A 25708-nucleotide genomic window follows, 5' to 3' on the forward strand; every position below is an offset into this window, starting at 1 on the left:
TTGGGTGTGGGCTCTCCTTTTCGATCTCCAAATGCAAACACACTGCAGCCCTGGCCTCTTCTCGTCCCGTTACACGCAGCGGAACTACAGCTGGACTGTGCGCTTAAGGTTCAGATTGTCTCGACGCAAGGCGTGCGCGCTTGGCAAGCCGACGGAGGGACCGCACCTGCCAGCATGATCTTCTTATGTTGCTGCTGCACGGGCGCCCGGCTCTCGGCCAGAACCTCGGACGCCGTGTCCTTGACGACGTTCCAGTCTCGGGTCAGATCGTCCAGCCGGGTGTGCGTGGAGGTCACCGTGAAGCGAATGACGTATTTGCCCTGGGTCAGAGACCATGTGTCCGTCAGATTTGACAGCAGAGCCCACAGCGCAGCAAACGACGGCGTGGTTTTTGACTGTGCCTCTCACATGTTTCATACACATGTTTATTATCGTATTCGCATTTGAAACGTCATTCAAAGTGATGGACGTTGAAGGAGCTCGCACAACATGAAGGCTGTAAGCATAAGCTATGTTGACCTTTAGTGACAGACTTAGGAATACAAATGTAAAAGAATGCACCAAGTACAATGCAATCAAAAAAAGGTTTAAACTGCCGATCGAGATTAACCAGCCAAATGCTAAGATCGGGAGTGTAGCAGGCTCTGCACAAGAAATCTGCGGCACTTGAGGTTAACTTGATTCGTTTTCCCAGCCTGGGCTGAGGCTCCGGGGTACCGGGCCGGTGAGAACAGTCCTTAGACTGCGGGGTGCCTGCTCGGGTAATGAGCGAAGACGCGGACTCCAGATGGATGTCCCAGGGTACTGAGCGGGGTCGCGGGGTCCAGACAGGTACCCCAGGGTACTGAGCGGGGTCGCGACCCGCGGACCCGTGCACGGCCGGCGTTTAGAGCACTGACGGGCCGACCTCTGCATGCCAGGGAGCCGACCTCCGCATGCCGGGGAGCAGACCTCTGCATGCCAGGGAGCGGACCTCTGCGTGCCAGGGAGCCGACCTTGAGCGAGGCCGGCACGCAGTGGATCTTGCCCCCGGAGTTGAGACGCTTCAGCAGCCGTTCAGTCAGCTGGTTGTCGCCGCGCAGACGGAAGCAGATCAGACCCAGGTGGCGCGTGGCGGCCACTTCGAAGCGCGGGTCGGACTGCACGAACAACTCGAACTTGTTGGCCAGGCGGACGCCCTGTGGGGGGGCCGCGTAGCCGGGCGGTCGTTAGTGGAGCGGAGCGACGGGGGCCGACGCGGCGCGGCAGCACACACGCAGCTGCAACGCTGTGAAAAGATGATTGGCTGATACGGAGAGGGATTGCAGATGGTGAAGAGATATAGGATATACTGGAAACATGATAATGTTGGGAATATATTGTCCGTTACTTCCCTGTGTTATTTCTATTATACGGGATAGTATACGGAATATACTAGAAAAGTGTCAGAAAAAGATTAAGAATGGAAGATAGGAAAACTATTAATGACAGAAATGCGCCTAGACGTGCCAGAGTTCGCTCCTGAAATAATGTTTGAAAATCAAATATGCCTCCCACAGACATATCATTGATTCCTCCATCACCAGAAGGCCATGCCAGAAGTGGACTATGAACAAGCTGACTTCGACAGAATGCTGCGTAATTTTCCTCCGGGCCTGACCCGGACTCGTACCTCCCTGACGTGTGCCTGCAGGCCTTCCACACCGTAGCTGCGCAGCACAAACCACAGCTTCAGCGCCCGGAACCTCTTGCTCAGAGGTATCTGCCAGTGCTGAGACACGGAAACGGACGTCAGTGCGCTGAGATCTGCAACTTTTACGCCCGTAACAACGTCTGAGATCTGCTTATTTCGAGACTCGAATGGCATCATGGCAACCGGAACTTGCCGATAATCGGTATAAGGGCTTTCCGAACTGTGTCACAAAAACGGTCAAATCAGCTGAAGCCCTATGGCAGCAGAGTTGAGACAGACGTTTCCATGGCGTCCGACTCGCCGGCTGATCTCTCTGCCGTCATTTCTGCTCAGTTGTGACTTTCAGCGGTTTTCTGGCCACGTGTGCCCGTGTCAAAACCGTCTGGCAGCTTGTGGGTCAACGCCCGGGCCCATCGTCTGGCTGGCTGCGGCTCGGTCTGTCCACTGACAAATCCGCGGCCAAGAAGCCCCGCCACCGCAGGCCCGACACGCGGGCGCCGGAGGGGGTGCCGCCGACTCACCATAAAATCAATGGCGTACCCTGAAACGGTGACACCAGTCAGTGGTCGCCGAAGCGTCCGGCGCAGTAATACGGCCTCCGGCGCACGTGGCTGAGGCCGCGCGCCGGCAGGCAGGGCGCCGTTCATGACCAGTTACTTCTCGGCATGGATGTTTCAAACTATCATCGAGGTTTTGTTCAGAAATGGTATTGCCGACCGCGTGCTGTACGCGAAACTTACTTCATGATAGCACTGAATGCAAGGGCAGCGGTGGAAGCCAGCTTCAACATTGGACGTGGCATGAATGGTGTCTTTAATCCTGCCATGAAATGCGGTGCAGCCTAACATGTAAGCTAAGCGCACGTTTGAAGTTTTTTTCGTAGAAATTCCGTTGTGTTCCCAGACATAACAGAGGTGGCTCATATGGCAAAACAGTTTTGAAAACGGCCGCACCAAGCTAATTGTAAGTTACAACCGCTCCACCATTTGGCTATATCAGGGTAATGGTTCCGACATATTTGGCACATTAGATTGCCAGAACACTTTACATGCAGTGCTCGCAGCATGCGGGGACAGCCGGCGTACTTCGTTCTAACCCACTTCTCATGCAATGGTTGTTGAAAGTCCAGTTTGGTAGCATGCTGGGCATGAGACGCGCGCTGGGAACCTGCCCATTTTGCATCGTTCCTGACAGAAACATCCGACTTAGGTACACTTCACTATCGTCAAGGGTATCAACATCAACGCTTGCCGTTAGGGGGTGGCGTCAAGTCAGTCAGTTAGTTGAGGACCCACCCGAGTTCTCGTGCTGGAGATACAAGGGATCCACGTTGAAGGTGCGGTGCAGGGTCTGGCTGTTTTTCACCCTGAAACAAATAAGGAGTGAGCAAAGCATATTTTTCGGTCTTGCAAACGTATCCGCTATGGAGCGGAGTTCCATGAGTGCGTGACACCTACCCACACCCACACCCACACCCACACCCACACAGATACCCACCCACACCAACGCATCCATACCCACACACACACACACACACATATATATATATATATATATATATATATATATATATATATATATATATATATAACAAAAACACGATTTTGATGCATATATGTACATATATGTACATGTACATGTACATAAAAACCCTCATAAAATTGCAATAAAACCCTTTTTATATAGAATTATACATTCCAAGCTCTGTGGTACAATTTAATATAAACAGAACGAAAGGGTTTTGGAAGTCAACTTTTCTCCATGTATTCTCACTTTTTACTCCGACCACCAACTGCAGTGAGAGCCTGTGTTATTTTCTTCTCGGGTTTTCTGCTCGATTATTTGGGTCACCACAGGCGTTCAGCTGGTGGGTGACCATGGTAGTTTCAGGGTGTCTTGCAACGACCGTGTCGTAGTGTTGTATGACACTTCGCATGACGTGCAAAAACACTTTGGTCAAAATTTCTTGTGGTACTGGAATTTCTTGACTGGGATGGGGGTCTTTGCAACAACCCATACCTAGCAAGGACTCTGACTCCGCAGCTAGGCACGCAAACTGTTTGATCAAGTTTCATTTTGGAATTAATCCTAGTAAATCCAGCGTATCAGTTAATCCCGGTAGATCAGCAGGTAAGTACTTGGATAATCATAGGTGTTGGAAAGTACTGACCGCTGTGTTTCAGAAATGCGTAGCCGGTGTGTTACGAAAATTTATATTGCGTCCTTTAAGCAGACACAAATGGTAAAATGTCACGTGGAGAGACACATCTGCACCGCGACTTTGCATTACTTATTATCCGCGCATTCAGCCAGATAGGCGTTTCCGTCCCGCATGGCAACCGTTATCAGCGAACAGGTAACTCCAAGACGAGCGTGCAAGTGAGATGTTGCAGCCGAGTGCAGATGCTCGTGTCGTCAACGAAATGAAACACTTTCGGTGTACATGACTTGTCATAAAGGTTTTCCATTTTATGCACACGCCTTGCAGTGCGAAAAAGACGGCGCTGTTTTTTGTTATCGTCAGTTGGCAGGACACAGTCGGCGTCTCGATACTTTTTTCAAGATGTCTTGGCATTACACATTGTTTCTTAGATCTCACTTTGATTTTCCGAACCGCATGAATGCCCTTGAATTCCTCTAATACTTCTTAGTGTGCTTCTTAATGCTTTTTAATGCTTCTTTATTCTTTAATGCTTCTTAACGCTTCTAGTGCTTCCTAGTACTTCCTTTAATGTTTCTAATGCGTCCTTTTATGCCTCTAATGCTTCGAGACGCGTTAGCGGCATATGCCACTAGCATGTCTCCTCATATCGTAATGATGCATCCCTCAGTAATAGGCATGGACGAGGAAAAACATGCGGGCTTAGACCCGGCACAAAATATTATTCCCGATGATATCAAACTCTGTCTTGTTTTTTGTTATTTGACTTGATTTTGCATGAGTTAACAGGACTAGGTGCTGAGCCCCGCCCCATAAAAACATTGAATTGGGAGTACACTTTGTTCTGTCGGGCGGTGGAAAAGATGATCACAAATCGCTCAGCTTCATTCGAATCGATCCTCATGATGACCCGCTATCGATAAATGTAACGAATGGTGGCAACGCTCTTTGCCACACATATGGGTCCAATGCATTTCCAGTCTAGCAAGGTGTAGTCCAAATCCCAAATCTATCTGGGTTTGGCTGCGACAAGTGAGCTTGAATTTCTCCTGCTACAATAAGCAAGAATAGGTGCATTCCGAACTTTACGACCGCAGTGGAAAAAGGCGTTATGAACTAAACGCACCATGACCATTAAACGAGACGTCCAGGGTCAGGAAGTAGCAAGGGTTTAAGTACGATCACAAAAGTCATACCACGCCGCATAAGTGGGCAATTTTATCGTCGACGCATACCGAATTCATTCGAACTGTTCAAGGAAGCTAAACCGTACTATCTGTTCCTATCCCCTTTGCTTTGCGACCGTTTCGTACAGTTTAATCGTCATTTATTGATTGGGGCTTTACGTCTCACCGGCTGCTAGGACCCATCATTCAATCGTTGTGGTTACAACGAGGCAAGACTAAGCGTCTTAAAACCAGCACCGCAAACATTCCGATAATAAATCATAATCACGGATGACAAGTCAGGTTGTGGTTACAGCTGCTCGCAGAAACTGTTGTCATCGAAAATGTGGTTTTGGCAGCGCTGGAGACCTTTTGATTCTAATGAACGCGAGCCGGAACGATCAAAGCGAAAGCAAAAGGTAGGTGCCGATGGCAAACCAATGCAGCAGCGCTTTGCTTGGTACTGGCTGTTCAGTCATCCGTCCCGGTGGACTGGTAAGGACACTGTCTTTGAGCATAGTGCAGGCCACATGCGCTCTCAGTCGCGGCCGCTTGCAGCTACAATAGAGAACGAAACGCTGTGTTCATTCTGGCGCCACTACCAGACGCTGAATAACTGTAGACGCATATGCTGCCGGCGCACCCCGCTATTCCGCCATACACCCGGCACATGCGCGACGCCGTGCACGCGACCACGCCAGCCTGAATGGGTCGAATGACCGTGTAGTCTGTAGCCCACTTGTCACTGCCCTCTGGCCACCGGCGTGCAGAACAAGCCGGACGCTTCAATCGCGTGCACGGTAGGGTGTCGAGGACAAAGACGCGCTGTGGCCGGCTTGGGCGTCTCCCGGAGCGACCCAGCCTCGCTCAGGTACAAGAGCGGCGCCACCTGGCCAGGATCGCGCATTCTAGATACGTGATGCGGTCTGCTTCGACGAGAACGCCCTGCATCGCCGAGAACTTGGAGTAACGGAGACCGTTCGGCGAAGGCGAAAGCCTCAACGAGTGTGAGAGCATTCCGCACCGGCGGGGAAACCCGAGGCCGGCGGACATCAGTAGTGGAGGGATGGCCGCTCGCTGGGTGGAGACGTGCTGTGCGCTGCTCGTCGTCATCCGCAGGGCCTCTGCCTCTTCCCTGTACGCGTCCAGCGCCCACCGCGGTGACCTGGAGCTGGCCGGCGTCGAGCCGACGCTGTTGCTGGCGCTGCCCTCGCTGGCGCTCTGCAGCATACTGTGCGCCCGTCAAAGCGAGGGCTGCGCCAGCTTCTCCTACAACGGCAGCGTCTGCGCGCTGATGCCCCGCGCCGCTTGCGACGCCGGCGGCTTCAGCGAGCTGCGGCGCGCCGTCGGCTCGCGCTACTTCGACGTGTACCCGCAGCGGCCGCGTGAGGCGCTGCTCCCGAGCTGGCACTCATCCGCTTGCCGTGAGCACGGCCTCTGCGCCGAGCGGTGCCTGGCAAGCGCCGGCGGCGACGCCTGCGCGCTGGACGAGCAGTGCGCGCTGGCACTGCCGCTGACGGGCGGCGACCAGTGGAGCTGCCGCGACGGCCGCTGCGCTCAGACGTGGAACGCCAGCGCCCGGCTGCAGCTGCCGCTGTTCGGCTCGGAGTGGCTGACGGACGGCAGCGCGTCCGGCTGGCTGTACAAGGCGCTAGCGCCGAGCAGCCCTTGCAGCGTGACGCTGCGTGTCGGCTGCGCGGCCGGCTGCCAGGTGGCGTTCCGTGTCAGCGAGGATAACCAGCCTGAGGAGCGACACTACCTCTTCCACCTGAACGACTCCGCCGTGTCGGTGCAGTACCGCCACGACGCGTACGAATCGCGCGAGTACACCCGCATCAGGGCGGGCCTGCTGCCCGAGCAGCCGACGGCGACCGTCACGTTCTCCTGGTGCTCAGACGATGGCAGAACCGCCCTGCAGGTGTACGACGGCAACAACGTCATGGTGTACGCGCTCACCATCGCCGCGCCGCTGCCAGAGGCGGCGCTGCGGTACGTCTCGCTACGCAGCTGGCCGTCGGTGGCGCGCTGGAGCGTGGAGCGCGACCTGGCCGACGCCTGGGCTCTGCTGGACACGCTGCCGGGGTCCGAGCGGGTCTACACAGTGCTGCAGGGCGGTCAGATCACGCGCCGCCTGCCCGTCCCCTCCAGCGTGGTCTCGGTCCACATGGAGTGTCGACCCGGCCCAGGGGGTGAGTGCAACGTCGTGCTCAAGGAGCAGCAGCAGTTCGTCGTCGACTACTGGATCCGCATCGGTTACCGCGACGATCCAGACGTCCCGCTGCGCTCGGCGGCCGTCAGGGTGGCGCCGGACGGCCAGTTTGAGGAGTTCGACAGCCAGGAGACGCCCGCTGTCGTGGCGCCAAACGCGTTTGTCGAGCTCGAGGTGCGCTACGACGGCGGTCGGGTGACGGTTGGCCGGGCTGGCGCCGTCGTGTTCTCCTGCCAGATGCCGCAGATTACCGTGGCGTTCGTCGGCGTCGGCGGCTGGAACGGCCCGATCGACGTCAAGCTCTTCAAGTTCGACCAGCAGTGGGGCTACGAGGAGGCGCAGTTTGAGAACGGCGCCGACACCGCCCCGCCGCCTGCTGGATAGGGCTCCACCTCGGCACTGGCCTCATCCCGTCCAGATGGATGCGGCGTCGCATGGAACACGGGCAGCCAAGTGTGGCCTGCCGAACCGTTTGTCTGGCGTCTAAGCACATCACTGTCCATCAGATCGTTAAAGCATCAGGACCTTACAAGTTTCCCAAGAATCTCACAATCTAAGGTTCCGTAATAAAATGATAATACTTATCATTTCCACATCAAATCACCAACGAAAAATCTCGCAAGCATGTAACGTTAAGACCTGTCCCCGATTTGTCAGCTTGACAATAATTTCATCTCACGATAGTTTTCTCCTGCCTTCATTGTAGATGACTCTCCGACATCAGATCGTACACACGGATTTCAGCACTGCGGCCTGCCTATTCCTTTACCGTGGTTTGAACCAGCCCAGCCTGCCCTCCCTACTGTGGTCCCTAACTAGCAGGCATCACAGTTGTGTGTACTAGCCACTCCCTGTCTGAAGCGCGCGTCACGAGTTTGCAGCTCTTGAGCGCTGGGCCTATTCAGACCAGACCAGACCAGACCACCCTGGGAGTGTCCTCTTGCACGTAGGCACCCAACAAGCCGCCGGTGGAATAAATGCATTTGATGTGCTCTGCGTGTGTGATAGGCTCTCTGTTACGGTGCCTGCCAGGTGTCGTTCGCTCAAGAAGCGAAATCTGGGAAAACCGTCGTGGACTCAGATCCGGTCACAATGAACTCAACTGGACGAGCCAGCCAACTTCGATGCATCGCGATAGCCGGCTCGTTTCGTATTTGTAATAACACAACCACTTAATACCTAAAGTGATGCAATTTTTAGTAACGTAAACAAAGCCAAAAATGCCCTCTAATCTAATCTATAACAGCGACATGGCATCGCTTATTTCAGCATTGCTACTATTATGCCATCCTAACGTAGACAGCTCAACAAAAGTCAGCAGATGCTTTTGTTTCTCGTTGCATGCGATTATATCGAGTCGAAGCAACAGCCCATCAGTCACACCCAGCCGTTTTGCACTATAGGTATGGGACAATTAGCAGCCTTCTAAGACTTGTTTGTTAAAAATGACGCGCCCTCCGTTCATCATTGTCATCTCGTGCAGCTTGTATACACTCCTGATGACAGACTGACCGCTAAGCCGGATCTCCTTTTTACCTAGCATCAAAGACAAAACTAAAAATATTGTTTTGCTTTGTTTGGCATCCAGTTAATGTATGCACCTGATAGGCACCTGTTCGAGTGAACGTGGTACCTCTCCTTCCAGACAGTCGAGAACCAGATAAGTAGCCAGGTCAATAGAGAGCCCTCTTCATGGGGCAAGGGCCTCCTGACTGCGCCCTCTATCGTAACAGGCAATACGCCGACTGGCTGAAGACGCAACGTACTGGGCAGCGTCTAAACAGCAGCTAATTGTCAGTAATTAGGGATCTTATTGCGTCAATGAGGGCTCCTGCGTCGATCTGGGACCAACTGCGCGGGTCACGAGGCTTCCTGTGTCAGAGAGGGGACTATTGTGACATGACATATTCTTCTAAAGGCCTCATGATCGACCAGGGGACCCACCCCCATGTCGGCAGAATGGCTGCCGGAATGCGCCCCGCACTGGAAGGGGTGGTCCTTTATCCCTGGGCCGGTAATGATAATGTTCCCCTGGTGTTCTGTTCACGAACCCTTTGCCCGGAAAGCGTACGGGGTCTCAGAATTGTTCCATGAAGTGGATTGGAATGAGGTCAAAAATGAGAAAAAATAAATCTAACGAACATAGACGAAGACTGCAGGGTTAACATTTTTACAACCTGACTAGGAGTACAGGACCCTTGGCCACCGCAACGTTTTGTTAATAATGCTACCTTGCAAGTTATTCTTCACACACTGCGCGAGTCAACACTTAAAGAAATTGCCACAAGTACGCCGTTCTGAATTCAAGGCCCATGTCTGTCGTCACCAGTACGTTTCGCGCGAGTTATTTCTGTCGAAACTCTAATCACCTGCCAGTCTCCTCTCGTCGCAACGACATCAGGATGGTATTGCCTACCGATGCGACGGCATATTCTCGCTTGCCCCGTTGCCGATAGCTGACTCCGCGGTCACCGGAGAAGCCGGAGGGCCGCGGTAGGAGAGCCCTCGGGCTAGGATTACGACACTCGGCACTAATTGGCCCTGGAGCGGCGGCAGTAAATACAGGACGGTGATGCCGCGGCCCGCACTGGCGGAGACGGCAACGGAACAACAGCCCGTTTCGGCGTCTTTGGTCGATTATCTGACAGCCGTGCCACCAGGGTGCCACCAGTGCCAAAGGCTCTCAGACATGAGTGCACGTTTGATCGCACGTGCCTGTTTGATGGCAACGCCCTGTTTAAGTGTATCGAATGAAAGCAACTCATCCCATTTCACTCATAATTTGAGGTGAAGCATCTGACCAACGCCATGGTCAGATGCTTAACCCAAAACTATGAGTGAGAATTTAGAAGAATTACATCCATGCGTGAGTCAGAACACCTAAGGATGAGTGTTTTGATGGAACACGCCGTCATTCGCGTCGATATCGCGGACGTATCGTGGACGTGCGGACGACACTTTCGGACCCACGAACCTGTGACGTCACTATGCCTCTGGAGCACCGAACTCTCGCATTCCTCACACAGCCGACTGCGGCCGCCAGCACTGACCACATGGCGGTGCAGTCGAAGTGCACCATCATCCACTTGCTCGGGTTGAAGGCCAGCGAGTCGGCGAACTCGACCCCGACCAGCCAGTGCCGGAACTCGGGGCAGATGAACGCTGTGCCGGCGTAAGCCGCGTCCACGTGCATCCAGATCTCCTCCTCACGACCTACGGCGGCGCAGATCATTAGGGCATGTCAGCCCTCCAGATCTCCTCCTCGCCACCTCAGGGAGGGCAGACCATCAGAGCACATCAACCATTCAGATCTCCTTTCCACGGCCTTGGGGGAGGGCAGGTCATCAGAACACATCAGCGTCTAGGCCTTCTCCCCAAGACCAGAGGGAGGTCACCCAGGCTCATCAGCCCTCCAGACCTCCATCCCGGCTTCCGAAAGCAAGGGTCGTTGGGGCATACCACCCACCCAGATACCCTCTGGCATCCTCCTCGCAGCCTGCAGGGCTATATGGATATGCTGGTCACCAGATCCCCTCGTCGCTGGCTCAAGAAACAGCAGCTGCACGTGAGGCACGACGGGTTGGGGACGGTCGTCAGAATTATTAAACGCTACAAAAGGTTGTAAAGCCAAAGTGTGTGACTGGTATCAGCACATGTATCTTTTACAGGTCAGGTGTTATTGCGGTTGCTCTAACAAGCGTTTGTCAATCAACCCCCATGGCCATTCAAACGAAATCCCATAGCTGTTTGTCGGGCATGGGATGATGCTGTAGCGGTGGTACGAGAGAAAAATCGGGCGTCCGATAAGAGACGCCGACGAACGTTGTTGAGTCGTCTGAGAAGTGTGTGTTTGTTTATTGTCCATGTACGATTTTTTTAGTGTTTGACTACCAACTATCAATGCTCAATCTGGCTCTTGTTTGTTCGCTGAGTGCTGATTGACACCCTGGCCTAGGAGGATGGTTACCGCTGTTAAGTCATATACCTTAACAGCCTGACCTAGGAGGATGGTTACCGCTGTCAAGTCATATACCTTTACAGAGCCGCGACGTTGAGACCGCCCCCCGACGCACCCTTTTATCCTCTGTCCCGCCCCACCCTGTGTGTTCGCGACTCCACGCTTATTCGAGGCAGGCTGCACGCGTCAGTAACGAGCGGGCCGTGAAGCCCTCTGGGGGCAGGGGGGGGGGGGCGGGGGGACCCTGGTCGGGCAGCCGGCGCATACCGCCCTCAGGGGTCCCTGCGCGGCCTTAGGCTCGGCCGTTGCCCCTCCCTCCTTCCCCCAGATGCATGCAGTCTTGCCCCACCGATATCGATTCTCATTCATCCCATAGCCTTGAAATGATCGGTTTCGGTCGAAAATGCTCAAATCCAAACAACCCTGATATTTAGTGCATCGTGCATCGTGCATCCAGATACAGGCATCGCGATCCCCGTGATCCGTTCCGCTTTTGTCATTTCCGTGTTAGCATCTTTGGTTGCCGATGTCGATACTTCCGACTGGATAAAGCACTACTAACTAGTCCTGGTCATTCGGCCGCGGCCAGCCGGTTGACAGCACGAGTCCTGACGTCAAGTTTGCTCGTTAATGTGGGTCTGCACGGAGGCTTTGGCTGTCAGCTGATGGCAATTATCACGGCAACTGCTGCCATCATTCTTTATCGTCGCTGAAGATCGTTCCAGTGCGGTAATGTTATTAGTATGACGCGCACGCACGCACGCACACCAGTGGAGCTGGGGTTCGCACGCAGACCATCTAACTTTACACTCACAAATCGGTCCAAGTTCACTGAGGTTGTCGAAAGCGCAGGCTCCTGTGGTTCCCAGCGTAGCACAAAGCTGAAAATGGTAAGCTCCCGTGAATGGTGAATTATGGCACGGTGAGTGAAACTTATCAAACAAATCCGCAGTATAGCGAAACATTCCGGCACAAGTGCCACGTGCGCTCTGATAGGCTGCTGCAGTCTACAAATCGAGGACCAGTGCAGTAAAAGTGCAACAGCACCGTAACTTCCAGCCCAAAATAATCGAAAAGTGCATGCTTCTCTGCTTGGTTCGGTCACGCAGCACTGACCATATTTGTGGCTAGATTAATCGCATCATATTTACTACAAACAAACATATATATATATATATATATATATATATATATATATATATATATATATATATATATATATATATATATATATATATATATATATATATATATATATACATATATATATACATATATATACATATATATATATATATATATATATATATATATATATATATGTATATGTATACCCACACCTATATGTATATATAAAACATCGGTCTATTTCAGCAGGCAAAAGTCGACCGAAGAAATCTCAGTCGCACACTGTGCCCTAGCGCGGCCTCCCCGCCGCCATCCTCACGAAGAACGGTATGAGTCCCTTCTGGCGGTCGCGTCGGATGGCCTCCACCAGCTTGTCGCCGCGTAGACTCAGCTGGTGGTCGGTCTCGATGTAGCGCATCTTCACGAGACCAATCAGACCGGCCTTCTCCACCGACGAGTGCGCCTGTCGGTCAGCATGCCGGCAAGGGGGACGCCCAGGGGGACGGTCAAGGTGGCGTCACAGCTAGTCACCGGGCTGAGGTCGACTCAGTAACCACGGGCAGCTGATCACCGGGGTCAGGTTGGCTCAGCGACCACGGGCGGCTAATCACCGGGCAGAGGTCGGCCCGGTGACCACGGGCAGCTGATCACCGGGGTCAGGTTGGCTCAGTGACCACGGGCAGCTGATCACCGGGCTGAGGTCGGCCCAGTGACCACGGGCAGCTAGTCAACGGGCTCAGGTCGGCCCAGTGACCATGGTTAGCTAGTCACCAGGCTGAGGTGGGTTCAGTGACCGCACGCAGTGTTGTGTCCCGCACGGAGCCAGTGCCACGCAGCATGTGTATGAGACAACAATACAGTTTCATACTTACGGCAGTAGAACGTAACTGAATATCCGCAGACTGCGGTGAGTGCGGTAGAGCTCTGAACGTAGTCGGATGTACTCTGAACGTCAGTCCGAGGGCAAACAGCATGGGGAGTTTGATGACGCGGAAAAGTCGCACATGCCGGTAGTCAACGAATTTCCAGCGAGTCAGCCAAGTTAGCGGGGGAAGGCTGTCAGCTCAAACACAGCCGCGACGTCCTCCCCTCCTCCTGAGTAATACGGGAGAAATCTGCCGCTGCTTGGAGCACAGCCACACCATCGTCTCCCACTCTGGAGTAATACAGGAGCAATTAGCCGCAGTTTGGAGCACAGCCACACCGTCGTCTCCTGCTTGGGAGGAATACGGGAGCAATCTGCCGCTGCTTGGAGCACAGTCACGCTGTCGCCTCCTACTTTGGAGGAATGCAACAGCAATCAGCCGCTGCTTGGAGCACAGCCACGCCGTCGTCTCCTTCTAGGATGGAATACGGGAGCAGCTGCTTGGAGCATAGCCACGTCGTCGTCTCTTGCTTACGAGTAGCACAGTGGCAATCAGCCGCTGCTTGGACAACGCCGTCGTCTCCTACTCGGGAGTAATACAGGAGCAATCAGCCGCTGTCTGGCTGGTGACTTTGGGAGGTGGGTTGACTGGCTGACCGCTTGCTTAGTTTGTTGGTTGACTGACAATGGTTGACTGATTGGTCGGTCGGGTGACCGGTTGGTTCGTTAGCTGATTAGTTAGTAAGTGTTGATTGGCCAGCCAGTCGGTGGGTTAGCTGGTTGGTCGGCTGCCAGGTTGGCACTCGCCTGGTCTGAACAGTAGGCCACCAGTCGGCTGTTGATCTCGGCGTCGTCCAGGTCGGGACACGTCTTCTTGTACCGGCTAATGGCCTCCGTCCTTCCGGCGAGCAGGCACACGAACGTCGCCTCGGACGCTGTGGTCTGCGGGGAATGGTCTGCTTTCAGGCCTTCATCTGTGGCAGGTGGTCTGCCGCCGGGCCATGGTTTGTGGCGGATGGTGTACTGTTAGGCTATGTTCTGTGCTAGATGGGCTATTGTCAGACCACCTCGGGCTGATGCGAATGGTCCGTGTTCAAGCCGCTGTCTGCGGCTAACGGCCTACGGTTAAGCCATGGCATGTCGCTAATGGTATGCTGTGGGGCTTTAGTCCGAGGTGGATGGTCTGCTGGCATGGCATGGCATGGCATGCCATGGTCCACCGCGAATGATCTGCTATCAATTCAACACAGCGGCAGCTGCGGCCGACCGACCGCGTCGGGTCAGGTTAGGTCAGGTCAGACTTCAAACAGGCGAACGGTATAAATGACAGAGTTCATCCTCATTGTGCAATATCGTTGGTATTGCACTTGAACTCTGAGTGGCTGGAAATGGCAAATGGTTTAAATTCGCATGCGTGATCTGTGCCTGTCACAATCATTCCCATTACCTCCATTACCGTATTGGAGGACCCAAGCTAAAAACAATCCCAACGCTCTCAACGCGAAAAAAGCTTTGATACCTTGTAATCCACTGTTATGATGTACAACGGGGCTGGCAATTCTACAAGACTCGAGGCGATGGACCGAACCTATCCTAGGATATAATGAGACGTTTAAGCTATTCTGAAACCAGGGAATGAGCCCTCGCCTGATAGAGGGCGTCGATGCAGCCCCCAAAGATTTTTAAAGATGTCCTTCCGGAATGCCGTGCAATCGTGCCCACATTTTCAGTAGCCCATGAGGCATCTGTTGCTCATGTTTCTGCACAAAAAGACACACCTAGCTTTTCTGGAATCTGAGCAGCGGCTGTTTTTTTTTTCTAAGAAACACTGCACGGCGATCTACGGCCGACACGCGGGCAGCGGGCGGCAACCGGAGATGCCGCTGGACCGTGCGGCGGGCCGGCACTGTTACCTCAACACCTTAGCGAAGCCATACAGTGCCACAGGCATGGATATGCCTGTGCCACTGTATGTCAAATGGGGCATGTAATCTCCCTCCCCCCCCGCCCCTTAGGCTCCGAGGACCTGAAAGAGCCTGCGATTAAGGGCCCGATTTGAGTGTCCGAAGTGTCAGAAGGCCGGCTGGAGGTCGTATTCAGCGATCTCGACCCGCAGATGCGGGCGCTCCTATGCCAGTCAGAGCGCCCTACGTGCTGATCAGCGGGCTGCTGTGTTTATTATAGCCTTATGTCGGTCAGACACCGTTAGTATCGCCAATCGACTCCGTTTCGGCATGGGCCTCAGGGACCATTTCCCAAGCAGGGTCAAAGCCGGAGCCAGCGATTTACATTGGTCGGGGCCTCATCATCTGTCAGAGCCACATAGCGCCTAACAGAAGCCCCCAAATCAGTCAGAGGCAGTGCTCAGAGGCCCCAAAGAGTCGAGAGGCCCCATTGGGCCGAGGATTAAGGGTCCAATTGGAGGGCCTCAGGGCACGAACGGCTGGCCGGAGTCTTGTTCAGAGGTACCAGCCTGTAGTGACGGGCCCTCAAATGGCGGTCAGAGGACGCCGATTGGGTACCCCCCCCCCCCCTCCCCCTGAGCCGAAGGGCCAATGTTCGGTGTCCCTGGCGCAATGAGCGGCTCCTATGTCGGTCAGGGGTCACATCACCTAACAGGAGTCCTGTGGTGGGAAGTGACCCCCGAGTCAGCCAGGAGTCGTGTTTTAGGGGGCCGACGAGAGGTCGAAGGGTCTCTCGAGACCAAAGATCAACGGCCCCATTGTAGGGTTGAAAGGTCCGAAGGGATGGCTGTAGCTCACAGTTAGGACCCGGCCCCTAGGACCATGCTCTCAAATGACAATTGAAGACTCGCTTGCACCAATTGGGGACCCATGAGACAATGCGTTTCTTTATTTCAACCTGAGATAACCAATAACGAACAAACGATTCTGTGTCGGTCTGAACTCTAAAAGCTCACTTCACAAGCAGGGACAAGGCCGGGCCCGCGATTAACATTGGTCGGGGCCTCTGTAACAATGTGGGGCCCCTGCATTGGTTAGGGGCCCACAGTGCCTAATAGGATGTCCTGTGTCAACAACTGGCTCCGGATAGGCCAGGGATTATTTGCTGGATAGGGACTGGGACGGGGTCACGAATGCCGGAGGGCCTCTTGCGATACTCGGGGCCCGCTGACAATGAAAGGAAACTTGACAAATTATGATGAGTGCTCACGTCGAGGCAATGGAAGGATCACGTGTCAGTCAGGGCATCCACTACCGAATGGTGGGCCGTATAATCAAATGCAAGCATGGACCCGTTAAACCGAAATGGGGTCTGTGTGCCAATTATTGGGCCACCTGCGGCGACCAGGGATCTTGTTGCGTCAACAAGGGCTCCTGAGTCGATCCGAAACCAGGTTTACAGCAGCATGCATTTGGGTATATACGTTGTCCAGACCGCCCGAGACCGGCTGAGATGGTGGACGGTAGGTGACGCCCACAATAACCGAACGACGCTCGCCGTCCGAGTCGGTACCCAGAGCGCCTCGCGGGCACCTCCTGTGATTGTACCTGGAAAGGGTGCCCACGGCGAGCTTTTCCCGGCATAATATAGCAGCACTATCGCCATGGGGCACACTGGAGCGGTCTCAACGCACCATTCTAAACCGGGAAACACCAGTATTCTGTCCCCAACAAGATGTGGTAGCCATGTGTAAATGACATATGGCTACCATGTCTCTATCATATCCAACACATCATGCCAACCTTTTGCTTGTGAGGAGTATGAAGCATTGAGTCAGTCTAAAGTACCAGTGACCGGATGTTCGAGTGACCGATGGCCAGTTCATGTACCGGCTCACTAGGGTTGGTAGTCTGACTGCTGTTGGAACGGCGGCGGGTCTGATGAAGGATGAGCCGTGCTGGGCGCGCCAGGCAGCGTAAAGCATGGCCTGTTGGTGCAGAAGGTGGTGCGTTCACCGCATTGAAATTGGCTGCTTCTTGGCTTCAGCATTTTTTTAGCGTGTTGGCTTAGACATTTTTTGAGGTCAGTGATGAATGATGGTGCGTATCGGTCGTTGCCGTACGATAGCCGAACTTCGTTTGTTCGAGTTAAAAGTAGTTTTACATGTAGGAAGACACATATGAATATGACATTTTCTTCCACAGAGGAACTCTTAACAATTGTATTACGTTTTCAAAAATGCAGAGGTACCGAATTGCATTTCATTTACCGCCTGGGCGTGGACGCAAAATCATCTACATTCTTGAAGTCCAAGTTTAAGTCAAAGCTCAAAGATAAATTTGCAAGTATCTTTTTTACAACTTTAAAGTTGCCCTTTCAACATATTAATAGCAACGGCAAAACTAAAAATACAGATTCTACATTTACTCTTCCAGTTTCACCGCCAGATTACAGCACCGCAAAGTGAACTGTAAAAGCCAATCCATTCTTATCATCAATCTAAAAATCCCACGGGGAAAAATCAATTTTCGTCCACCCGTTGGCCACAACTCAGTGTTATCGCGTGGCCCACGGTGCGCAGCCTATGGAGACTGCAGTATCTGGCGCCGGGTTTTTTGTTGCTAAGATTTGCATACGCGCGTGCTCAAAACCGGGTTACGTAATTCCTATCATGGATAGATTCTGACTGAATGTTGAACACCTCCAGACAAACATGTAACCGCAAATTGTTGACCCACTTCGATAAACAATCTACGTTCGCAAGGTCTTTGATCTGCGTAGAATCCAGATCAAAATTTTGGAAAAGCCCCTGACTTGTATTCAGAAAGAGCTCATCGGACCATTTTAAAATAAAGAGTACCGGCAATTCATTTTACGAAGTCGTTTAATTCATATTTTTTTCAATTTATTGGCTACAAAATTCAGATAATTGATCTTGAAGGAGTTTCTGGCTTCTGTTCCAGTTGCAAGAGGAAAAATGAAAAAATAACTACGAAAAGCATGCTTTCATTGGCCAATGGGCCATATCCTGCACTTTTTAGGGTGGGATGCCTTTCACTAGCAGGGGCCCTTTGTCCGCGCTGCGCCCCCTTTCTTGCCAAATGTCTGGTTGCGCTCGTAAAGTTCACTTTACATTTAGATCGGACCATGAATCTATAAAACTGTGAAAATAAAGCACTTAATAGTGTTATGTGTTTTAAGTAGGGATGTGTGTAATCGCGAAGCAAGTGACGATGCGTACCTAACATAAAGCATAGATTGAATTGTTTAAACCAAAGGTTTGGGGTATCAGCATTTGGAAACAAGCAAGTGTGTGATAGACCGGGCAGAGATGACCCCTGATGGAGCAAAAACACCGGCTATGCTTGAGTCTAAAGAGGGCTGATCATACAAAATCCATTTGACATCACCTTGCTCTATAATCAGCACATTATGGATGGCCCGTTATACCACACGTCCACTCATTCAGCCAGCAGTATTGTTGCCATCGTAACAACACTGTTCGCCAGACATAACCCAGAGAGGTAGGTGGTGACTGATTTGCTGTAAAAATATATCACGTAGTCGTGAAAGGTTATATGTTTGTTCACAAAAGTCGTTTAAAGGGAGTGTTCCACATTTGTGTGGGTTGTTGAGCTGGAATAGCCGCCCTGAAGATCATCAGGGTCAGTTTCCAACTCGAACCTTCCAAAGACCTAAACCCCTCTAGTTTCTGAGCTCCGCGTCCGCAAAAACCACGCACAATTGTTCGTGCCGTACCATTTCAAGGTCACCCAGGCATTCATGATGTCCCAATAGTGTCATTAAAATACTGCTATACCATTGGCCATGCGGAGATCAAGGTCAATAAATATATAGTTGCCCAGTCGTTTATGACTAGGGTTCGTGAGCACGCTACCCAGATATGACTGCCGCCAATTAGCTCTCCATCAATGTTGTGCGATTGACGAAGACGTAAAAAACAATGATGCATTGGGGAGTATATGTGCTAAATAGAGAACTCGTGCTGTCTATGACAGTCCTCTCTTCTTGAACGTATACCAACAGTTACAAGTAAGCTTTTTCATCACAGCTGATGCTTGCTTCAATATCTTCAAACGTGGAACATTTCGTTCGACATCCGAGGCTGCTAACTCATTACTGGTCCGTTGACCTGGAATCGTATATCATGAACACTTGCCCAAAACGCAAAAAATAAGCACCGTCGTCCCTGCATTGAACGCCGAGCACGCCTGCTCAGGTTTTGTGTCACCACGAGGTACGTTGTCGTATGTATGATTAAAAGCTAGCAAATACGTGTTTTCTAAAAATTTTGACCTTTGTCCTAGAGTAATGGTGCCAATTATTGACTCAGCAAGATAAAACTGGTACCAGTCGCGAGATCTCGCTGAGAACAATTCGCTGGTGTTTTCCGCTAAGCTCTATATTAGTTCGGAGACGTCAGCGGCAGTTGCATCGACCCCGATCGTTCTGTGTTATGAAAAACAATCATGAATTTGACATTTGATGATGAAATTATGAAATTTGATTATGAAATTTAATTATGCATTGCAAATCAAATGCAAATCATTGCAGTGCAAAAATTGCATTATGAAAACGACAGATCAGGGCGAAGGCGAAATCAAAAGTAGCCATTAAAAAGGCATACCTTGTGCACGCATTACCATCACTCAAAACCGAGCTACATGTGGGACGTATGCACAAGAGTTCTTCAAGCGATTGCAGGTTGGGGTACCCCGCCCTTTAAAAGCTTTTGTTTGCACGCAATACAATGACAGTGTTGCATTCTTGAATTACGCAAAACTTCGGGAAAACTTCTTCCTCCCTGTGTCAGAGCCCATGAATGCATCAATACAGATGAAGGTTGAGCAGCCAAATCCCGTTTTCTAATAAACCCTTTCAAGACATTTCCGTAGCGCCAACATTTAGCTTCCACGGAAGTGGAAGGGTCGCCGCCCTGTTTGCCCTGGTCTGAAATGCTCTTTCACAGGGCTGTCCTGATCTGAAAGCCACCGTTACCGAGGCTGTGCTCACCTGAATGACGCCGCCGCCATGGCTGTCCTTGGAGCTGTGCAAAAACTCGTCGGGCAGGCCGATCATCTGGCCCAGCCAGTCCATGACGATCATCTCGAGCTCAGTACAAGCCGGGCTCGACGCCTGGGGACACAAAGCAGCGGCGTCGCGTCCCGAGCCGTCCATACCTTTCCCTTGCGTTTTTCGTGCTTGTTGTGTTGCAAGATGGATAAATAACAAAGTTATTCAGCCGTTCTTGCCGCAGGAGCTCGACTGATCTGGCAAACCGGCTCGGCACAGCTCTGAGATAGCTGACACGGTATATGTCGTGCGCTTCACTGAGTTTCCTTAAGTGGATATGCGTATCCAGAAGCTGGAGAGAAGATTAGTAGAGAGAAGGGCTGGAGAAGCTGGGATTTCGGTTAGTGAGTGAGCGTTGAGAGGGCTGGAGAAGCTGGTATTGCGGTGAGCGTCGAGAGGACCAAGAGACTGGTGGAAACGATGTCACTGTCGTCGGAGAAAAAGCTGCGCTCTGCACTGGGCCAGTCCGGTTTCTACGCCAGGTTTATTGGAGGCTACTCGTCGCTGGTCGACTCGCTACGAGCTCTCCTGCGCTAGGCTGAAAGGGGGCGGGAAATTCCGTTCAAGTGGACGGAGCAGTCGGAGGCCGCCTTCATGCAAATGATAGCAGAGATCACCAATCGCTCAGCACTCTAATATTTGAACCTACTCTGCCGACGGTGGTCTCCACCGACACGTCGGACGTTGGTCTGGGTGTTGCACTCGGCTGGATACAACCGGAGGGAAAGAGAGTTGTGTTTTTTTTGTGTCCGCTGGTCTTTTATCGGCGCGACCCTGGCTGCTCGCTGGGCAGTTGAACACTGGCATCGGCATCTATCCGGTTTGCATTTCATTCTCAATCCGACCACCAAGCTCTGCTGCTGCTGCTGACATCAAGAGGAGTTGGCAGAGCGGGCATGAGGATCTCCAGGCCGGCGAGCCGCTTGCTCGTGTACAACTTCGATATCCAGCATGTGGGTGGCAGGAGCGATCTCATAGACGGTCTCTCACATCCGCCGGCGAGATGGCCGCGCCGCCGGGTAACGAACAGCTGATGGTGGCGGCGGCCACCGACCGTGTGGGGCAACAGTCAGCCGTCAGTCGCACAGAGCTTCGAACTGCTGGCGAGCTGACTCGGTCCTCAAGCCCTCGGTGCAGCATGTGTCAGGCGGGTGGCTAAGGATGTGCAGAGACTGTCCTGCAGTCCTGCAGCCCTTCTTTAGCTGTTGACAGCAGCTGACGGTGGCTGATGACGTCTTCAGGGTCGAGCACGCCTACCGCAGCTGGCAAGTCAGCGGGCTCCCCTCATGCCACCGCTGACAAGTCAGCGGGCCCGCGTCATACCAAAGCCAACAAGTCAGCGGGCTCTCGTCATACTACAGCTGACAAGTCAGCGGGCCCCGTCATGCCACAGCTGAAAAGTCAGTGGGCCCGTGTCATACCACAGCTGACAAGTCAGCGCCCCCCCCCCCCCCCGTCATACCACAGCTGACAAAGCAGCGGCCCCCGGCATACCACAGCTGACAAGGCAGCGAGCCCCGTCATACCACAGCTGACAAGTCAGTGGGCCCCGTCATACCTCAGCTGACAAGGCAGCGCCCCCCCCCCTCCGTCATGTTCCGCCTGTTCCGGTACTTCTGCTCGCTGCACCGTGAAGTAAATTAGGCATTGATTTCATCGGCCCGATTGAGAGATAGAGAGGGGGGAGAGAGAGAAGAGAGAGGGAGAGAGAGAGAGAGTGAGAGAGAGAGTGAGAGAGAGAAGAGAGAGAGAGAGAGAGAGAGAGAGAGAGAGAGAGAGAGAGAGAGAGAGAGAGAGAGAGAGAGAGAGAGAGAGAGAGAGAGAGCACAGAGACGTTTTGCTATTTTCATGGTTGACTAAGTTTCGAAGTGGCCAGAGGTGGCGCTCTGTGCTCATCCCAACTTCGAGTCCGCCTCGACTTATAGAAGTGCAGTTGCAGGCAGGGAGGGTACCCAGAGCAGCTTGTGTGAGATAGTGATACTGTTCTTACTTCTAACAAGTTAGTGGAGTGCCTGAAGGAGGTCGGAGTCTGGTAAGTGCGAGTGACACCGTACCATCCCGATGGAGTCGGTGTCGTGGAGCGTACCAACAAGCTCATCAGGGGAGTTCTGCAGACGGTGTCCTCAGAGGGTAGGGAATGGCTGGTGGTCCTCAGAGATTTTCTCCTCTCGTTTTGCTGCACGTCCCATTCCAACACCGACAGGACTCCAATGGCAGGCCGACAACTGCAGACTCGGCGGCAGGACTCCAGGGGCAGGCCGACAGCTGTGGACTCGGCGGCAGGATTCCAGAGGCAGGCCGACAACTGCAGGCTCGGCGGCAGGACTCCAGTGGCAGGCTCCAGCCGCGGACTCGACTGCACGCGGCGACGCACCCCAGACTGCCCGCTGACGAGGGCGCTACCCGGGAGATAGAGACAAACGAACAACAGCAGTAAAAAAGAATTTGATCACACATATCGGACTCGATCAGTCAGCACCACGTTGGAGACTGAGTCCGATACAGGATCATTTTCCGTCTCAGTTATACGATGGGTTGTGGAGCTTTTGTCCCGTGGAGAGGCTGACTCGGACTGTCGAACGGACAGTGGCTACCCACATGCGTGTTAATGTGTTGCCAGTACGGGCGCAAAGGCCTTCGGTGTCGCTGGCGACGAGGTGCCCTGAAGCAACGACGGGCGGCTCGCCGACGCTGGCCACGGAAGGCTCGCCGGCGCGGGCCTGGGACAGCTCCCTGGCGCGGGCCACCGACGGACCACAGAAGACTCGCCGGCGCGGGCCGTGGATGGCTCACCAGCGCTGGCGGCTGAAGCGACTTGCGGGAGCACGCAGCATTAGTGACTAAATCTGACCAGGTAACCAGACGTCCTGATCGTTTCGGTGATGGTGTTTGATGATACAAGCGTATTTTTTACCTTTCCGTCCTTGAAAGGGAAGGGCAGATGTAATGCCGTACCCCGTCCGCCCCCGCATCTGACAACGGCGGCTCATGATGGGCCGCGGCAGTTGGCCGGTCGGGGTCACGAGGTCATAGCCTGCGGCGCAAGACGAACAGTGACGCCGGGAGGGCGCAGTTTGGACTGAGAACGCGTGCTATCAGCACGCGTTCTCAGCACGTTCTCTCAGCGTTCTCAGCACGCCCAGTTCGCTCTGAGTTGTGTTACGTTAAAGGCAAAAGAAGTCTGATTGCCAACGGACTTTTTGGAGAGTATGAGTGACAGAGATAGTGAGGCGAAATACTGCAATGCTCTAAAGGCCGCGTGGAGGAGAGGGCGTTAGCTCGTTGGAGAAGTGGACACGCCACAGTTCGTCTCCACTGCCAGCTATGTGATTGTCCACTCTCGGTTAAACATATTGGTATTGAATGCACCAAATTTCAGGAAGAATGAAACCCTATGGAGGCCTTATACCGTCAACACAACGTCTAATTCTCTTTCAAATTCATCGTTGGTGATGAACGTCCTTATTTGGCAAACCTACTTTAAAACTTCCTCAGACTAATCAACTTTCACCAAGCAATGATGAGTCCATAAAAAACGTCTTATTCCCATTTTTCCTCACCTACGTAATCATACAGCTGTTTATTTGGATTGATGTGCTCCAGGCGTGTAATGGCCCGATCAGGCCGAAACGTCTCGAAGCAAATACAACGTAAACTGTGAAATGCTGAATCAAGACACTTGAATATACCGTCTACAGTGACGCCGACATTTGGATCTTCATGAACCGTTCCGCTCTCGGGGACGTGTTTCCCTATCCATTAGTCCGCGGCGGTGCACCCGAGGTGTCGCCACCGATGCCTCCGATTGAATCAGCACAACAGCGCAGAAGTACTAGTCCCGGCCGCAATCAGCTAGCTGACAGTACGAGTTCTGGGGTGCAAGCATGCGCGCTGATGTGGTCCTGCACGGGGGCGTTGGTTATCTGCTGACACTTACCATGGCAACTACTGACGACGATCTCTGTCGTCGCAGAAGATCGCTTTCAGTGCGACACAAGGAGTCCGATCACCAGCAATTTGACAACTAACCCAAATCACGGCTTATGTGAGCCAGATAAAATCGCTCCAATCGTGAACCGAAGCATGGACGCAGTGATGTTGTATAAGCCTGTTATAAGGCACTTAGGGTTGTCCCCACATGCAGCAGCTTCGTGTTTGCAAATTAAGTGTGTGGTAATTATGTTCTTTGCGTGGGGAAGCCCTTCGGAACAACTCCTAATGAGCTACGAAACGCAATCCTTAGGCACGAGCTTGTAAACACGTCGCTGACACTCGAGTAGGAATATGGCTTTTCAATATCATTCGGAAGGTTAAGCTGGGTGAAGACGACTGAACCTTGGCGATGAGAACAATGGCGTAGACGCGTTTTGACAGTCATATTGTAGACGTTTGTTGTTTGTATTTGTTTCCGTTTGGTCACAAGTGACCAAATCTTGCCGCCTGCTGAAGCCTTTTAATTGACATAAATCACTCGCTCGTTTGTTACTTTCTCGTTAATAAGTCTCTCTCCCGCATTAGTATTATACGCGAAACGGGTTATTTGCCTGACATCGCCACCGGCAAACCAAGCAACGGCGATGATATCTCCGATCTCCTCATCGCTCTGTATCTCTTGCGTCCGAGACGATAAACACGCGATGAGACACACGAGATTGAGTCATAAACTGCCATTGCGGTCAGTCGTGTTTACTGCGGCGTTTTCGGCGCCGGTCACGCCATTCAGAAATCCCTTGGGATGAGGTAAAGCGAACGTAAAGCTTCCCTTTATAGACCGGCCAGCGGCAACTTGGTCCATCAGTCAGCCCGGCTTCGTTCGGCTGTGCTTCGCTATTAGCCCGTGCGATGGGATTTCCTTTATGTGCGTTACGTGCCGGCTAAAAGCTTTTTGCAGAATTCAGAGGGTTACGTTCAGTGCGTGCGGGGCAACATTTGACGACTTTGATCATGACAGAGTCGAGGCCGGCGGGTAATGCACAGTTCCCAGTCGCTTTTTCCGGCTAATGTGACTAGTGAATGCGGCCCTCAAGATTCCGGCAACGTCCGCGCCTCCGCGGATGTTGCAGAAAGCGAACAGCATCGTCTGGCCCAGCCATCCTACTGCTTCGACTGTGCACAGACGCCAACGCCGGTGACAAATGATCACAGGCATGCAACGCTGCTTTCTCCGATTTTTGGTTTGTGGTAAACCATCAGCTATTTCGAACAATGGCTGCAGCAGTTGCTTAAGATCCTTACGTCGTAACACAGGTGGGCGCTGAGTTATGGATCTTTGAAGACATCTTGAAGGGTATCCGCCAAGAGCACACTTTAGTGTAGGATTCGGTACTCACCCATGTAAATCCCAAGCATCCTGAAAAGCCCGAGAACAGATAATAAGTGGCGTGAAATTAATACAGATGGCACTAACACATATCTCTTCCTGTGCTGCGTCACGCAAATGACACTTGCGTCCAACCAGTAACACTGCTTAAGAAGTGTATATAAACAACTGCGTTGTGCTTTTCGATGAAGTATCACAAAAAGACATCTTAAAGCGTAAGCTATCCTACC

The 25708-nt window shown here is 52.6% G+C and overlaps 1 protein-coding gene across 2 annotated transcripts in view; it reads right to left on the bottom strand.

Annotated features, from left to right (window-relative positions):
* LOC119089735 (histidine decarboxylase) overlaps positions 1 to 25708 on the bottom strand; it is a 55131-nt gene that overhangs the window by 6880 nt on the left and 22543 nt on the right. For both annotated transcript variants that reach the window (XM_037212550.1, XM_037212549.1), the window contains exons 5-15: positions 25489 to 25508; positions 20099 to 20221; positions 13967 to 14101; positions 12614 to 12757; positions 11981 to 12047; positions 10259 to 10421; positions 2968 to 3038; positions 2194 to 2213; positions 1652 to 1750; positions 996 to 1178; positions 167 to 320 (exon numbers count right to left, since the gene is read on the bottom strand). In XM_037212550.1, coding sequence (XP_037068445.1) covers positions 167 to 320; positions 996 to 1178; positions 1652 to 1750; positions 2194 to 2213; positions 2968 to 3038; positions 10259 to 10421; positions 11981 to 12047; positions 12614 to 12757; positions 13967 to 14101; positions 20099 to 20221; positions 25489 to 25508 — 1179 coding nt within the window. The remainder of the gene's footprint in view (positions 1 to 166; positions 321 to 995; positions 1179 to 1651; positions 1751 to 2193; positions 2214 to 2967; positions 3039 to 10258; positions 10422 to 11980; positions 12048 to 12613; positions 12758 to 13966; positions 14102 to 20098; positions 20222 to 25488; positions 25509 to 25708) is intronic.

Source organism: Pollicipes pollicipes, unplaced genomic scaffold, assembly GCF_011947565.3.
Source record: "Pollicipes pollicipes isolate AB1234 unplaced genomic scaffold, Ppol_2.1 Scaffold_3087;HRSCAF=3621_pilon_pilon_pilon, whole genome shotgun sequence".
NCBI classification, from domain to species: Eukaryota; Metazoa; Arthropoda; class Thecostraca; order Pollicipedomorpha; family Pollicipedidae; genus Pollicipes; species Pollicipes pollicipes.